At 40.0% G+C, this 3,204-nt stretch overlaps 1 protein-coding gene across 1 annotated transcript; it reads left to right on the top strand.

Moving 5' to 3' along the window:
• The first annotated feature begins 1,584 nt into the window (after positions 1 to 1,584).
• Positions 1,585 to 2,969, top strand: LOC116160285. Its single transcript, XM_031473456.1, has 5 exons — positions 1,585 to 1,946; positions 2,002 to 2,107; positions 2,161 to 2,237; positions 2,350 to 2,626; positions 2,676 to 2,969. Exons 1-5 carry the CDS (start codon positions 1,844 to 1,846, stop codon positions 2,953 to 2,955), a joined length of 843 nt encoding a protein of 280 aa, XP_031329316.1. The 5' UTR covers positions 1,585 to 1,843; the 3' UTR covers positions 2,956 to 2,969.
• Positions 2,970 to 3,204: the final 235 nt, after the last annotated feature.

The following is a 3,204-nucleotide window of genomic DNA, read 5'->3' as shown; positions in this document are numbered from 1 at the left end:
CTAGTAGAACATGGATTTAAAGCGAAATTTAAAAAAACGGGTGAAGATATTAACAGTGTTTGGTGCGACAAGTGCTTAGCTGATTTTAGTAATAAAACAAACACGACACCGAGCACTAAACCATATCGGCGCTCTGAATCGCAGTATATAATGTATTATCAAATTGCGCATAACGTGAAGCCATAGTATACTGCGAATCAGACCAGAGCTGCTCTGAATAATAGTATAGAATGCCAATACGCGAGCGGGCAGGCCACTCCACCGCACCTCCACGGCCGATCCATCTGTCCGGATAGGTTTGGTCCAAGTGTTCCCTCACCTGCCGCCCGTAGTGAGCAGGGCACCCATCGTGCTGGAACCAGTGGTCCCAGTACAAGTTCACTGGAACATCCATTAAAAGTTCTGGTAGCACCTCGCGCAGGAAAATCAGGTAATTATGGGCATTTAGACGCGGGGGGAGGATGTAAGGCCCCAGTAGGTTGTCCCCCAGGATGCCAGCCCAAACGTTTAAAGAAAACTTGTCCTGGTATCCTCGCGTAAACGTTTCATGAGGATTGTGCTCCGGCCAGTAGTGGCTGTTACGAGGATTGAAGGTCCCCTCTCTTGAGAATCCTTTCTCGTCAGTAACTAGCACGCTCCTCAGAAAGTTCGGATTAGCTTCTTCCTCCTGGACGACTAATGGTCACCCGGCCGTAACTCTTGCACTTTCTTAAACTTATAGGGGTGTAAGTTGTTGTTGTTGGCGATGTTCCACACTGTGTGTTGACTACAACCCACTTGATCTGCTACAAATCGAGTGCTAGTACGCGGGTTTGCCTCGAAACGTTCCAACACATCCTCCTCTAAGGCATTTACCAACGGGCGATCGCGATCACGGGCGCTAGTGGGCTGCGAAATAGGAGGAGGGCGGTGTAAACAAACAAACTTTTCGAAATGGGTGCTTAAATGACCCAAGTATCGATGTGCATCACGAATCTGTGTGTAAAGTTAAGCCTCCCGTCAGCTTACCTGCAATTGCCCTGTCTCGCACAGTCGGAAGTGAACTTCTTGAAAGACCTGTCTGCAGGGTAACTGACGGTTTGGATACCGCTCAGCGTATGCTCGTCGTGCAGCTCGTGCGTTACCATTTGCCAATCCGTACATGAAGTGCATGTCCGCATATTCCGTGTTAGTAAAACGTGCCATAGTGTTTATTCACTTGATACGCGTCGTTGCAGACGGGATTTCGTGGGTTTAAACAAAATTCTGATCAAGTGTCAGCCACACATCGCCGCCTGAGATCGCTCCGTGTGCACCGCCGGCCGGTTGTGTTGCCTACCTACAGGCGCGAAATTCCAGAAGGTAAATTTGGCTCTGGCACCCTTATTTTAGATTTTCCGACCCCAAGTGTCCTATATCAAAATACTCCCCTACGCACCACCTACACGCTCCCAAACGGTGGCAGGTACTATAGGAATCACCCTGTATATATGTGGGTAGCTCGGTAGGTACCTACTGTGCAATTCATGTACCAACTGCACTCCAAAATTTTTTTGATGGTAGCTTTGTTTGGTATCCTGCACTAGTGTAACTAGAACAGTAAAAAGGCGTTTGTTATAAAATTAGTGTACGCGGTGCAACTAGTGTATACTGTTTGTTATACCAATTCTGTGTACACTGAACAGCAATTGTTGCGCCTGGTCAAAAGGAGGTGTAGGTAGTGCAGAGTGGCGGGAAAACGTATTATTCTAACCTTAATTTGTTACAGTTTCTTGTGTTTTCACTTTTCACGTTTGATTATATGTTTTGGACGGATGATTTGCATATATTTCCTTTTATGAAAGCTGTTTTGTAATAAATTAAAATGTGTAGTGCAAACCAAGTACCGAAACATGTTATATTTTATATAAATGGAGAAGAAGTTTTGATTTCTGATAAAAATCCTGAAATCCGGTATCGATTGATAGGTAACTAGACAGTAATTCTTAATTACCAATCATAAAATTTGTTTGTATGTTATAGATGAAGACGATTTCGCAGTTTCATATATTCAGGATGCGATACAAAATGGTATATACGATTTAGATGGTGAACTTGTTTCAATTTGTCGTTTGGAAGGTAACAGTGAGTGAGTATACAAGGTAACATTTGTAATAAAATGTTCTTGTGTAATATTTTTAGTGTGAAAATTTTATTAGAAAGAGACGCTGGAGAATCTTCTAGCATGTCAGTAAATGATGATAACAACATTGCTTTAGGTAACTAGGTATAATTACATATTGATGTGTTACTTGCTTCTTTTTTTGCTCTTTATGTTTTCAATATCGGTGATTTTTTGTTATAATCGTATAATAAATTGTTGTTTTTTAGAAGATGGAGCACTAGCGATACAGAGTTGGACAGAAGCTCCTACAAAGCTCTTAATTGAGCTGTATAATAACTACAGCCCAAAAGTTGGGAAAGTAGTTAAATTAAAAAATAAAAAAAAAATGTGGGAAGCCATTAAAGATGATATGGAAAAACAAAATTATACCTTTACTGCTGCCCAAATTGAAAATCGGTGGAAAACGTTAGAGAGGTCTTTTAAAAAGAAGACTGAAAATAATAATAAAACTGGACGGGCTAGAGCAAGCTGTCCATATGAAAGGTTTGTATTCAGTTACAACTTATTTAGTTTGGGTAATGGTGGTTTTCAGGGAGTTAACAGAATGTTTTGCCAAAAAATCGAACGTTTTTCCTGATTTTACATTGGACCGGGATGGAAATGGAAAAAACAAAAGCGACATTATAAAAGACGCGGATATCACAGTGGAAGTTCCGAAGATAAATTCGCAACCTACAGAAAATGTACAATGTCGTAAGAGTGAAACTTCCACATCTTCTCATGCAGATGAGCCTTTTGCTGAGAGTAGCCAAAATACAACAGAACACCAAAAAAAAAAGCAAAAGGAGTTGCAGGAGAGCTACGAGAATTAAGACATGCCAGGCAAATACAACATAATGAAAAATTGCAAGCATATGAAAAACGTACTGCTCAAATACAAAGAAAAAATGATTTATTAGAAAAACTAATAAATACGTTACAAAGTGAACAATCTGATAATAATAATGAATAAGTTTTGATAAATTTTACGTTACTTATACTTATAATACAGTTATTAAACTTAGTTCTTATTTCTAAATATTTTATTACATATTTCATCGCGTAGAAGTTTTCCACTTTCC

The sequence above is a fragment of the Photinus pyralis genome, unplaced genomic scaffold (genome assembly GCF_008802855.1).
Source record: "Photinus pyralis isolate 1611_PpyrPB1 unplaced genomic scaffold, Ppyr1.3 Ppyr1.4_LG1, whole genome shotgun sequence".
NCBI lineage: Eukaryota > Metazoa > Arthropoda > Insecta > Coleoptera > Lampyridae > Photinus > Photinus pyralis.
This window is presented reverse-complemented; position numbering and strand designations above follow the sequence as displayed.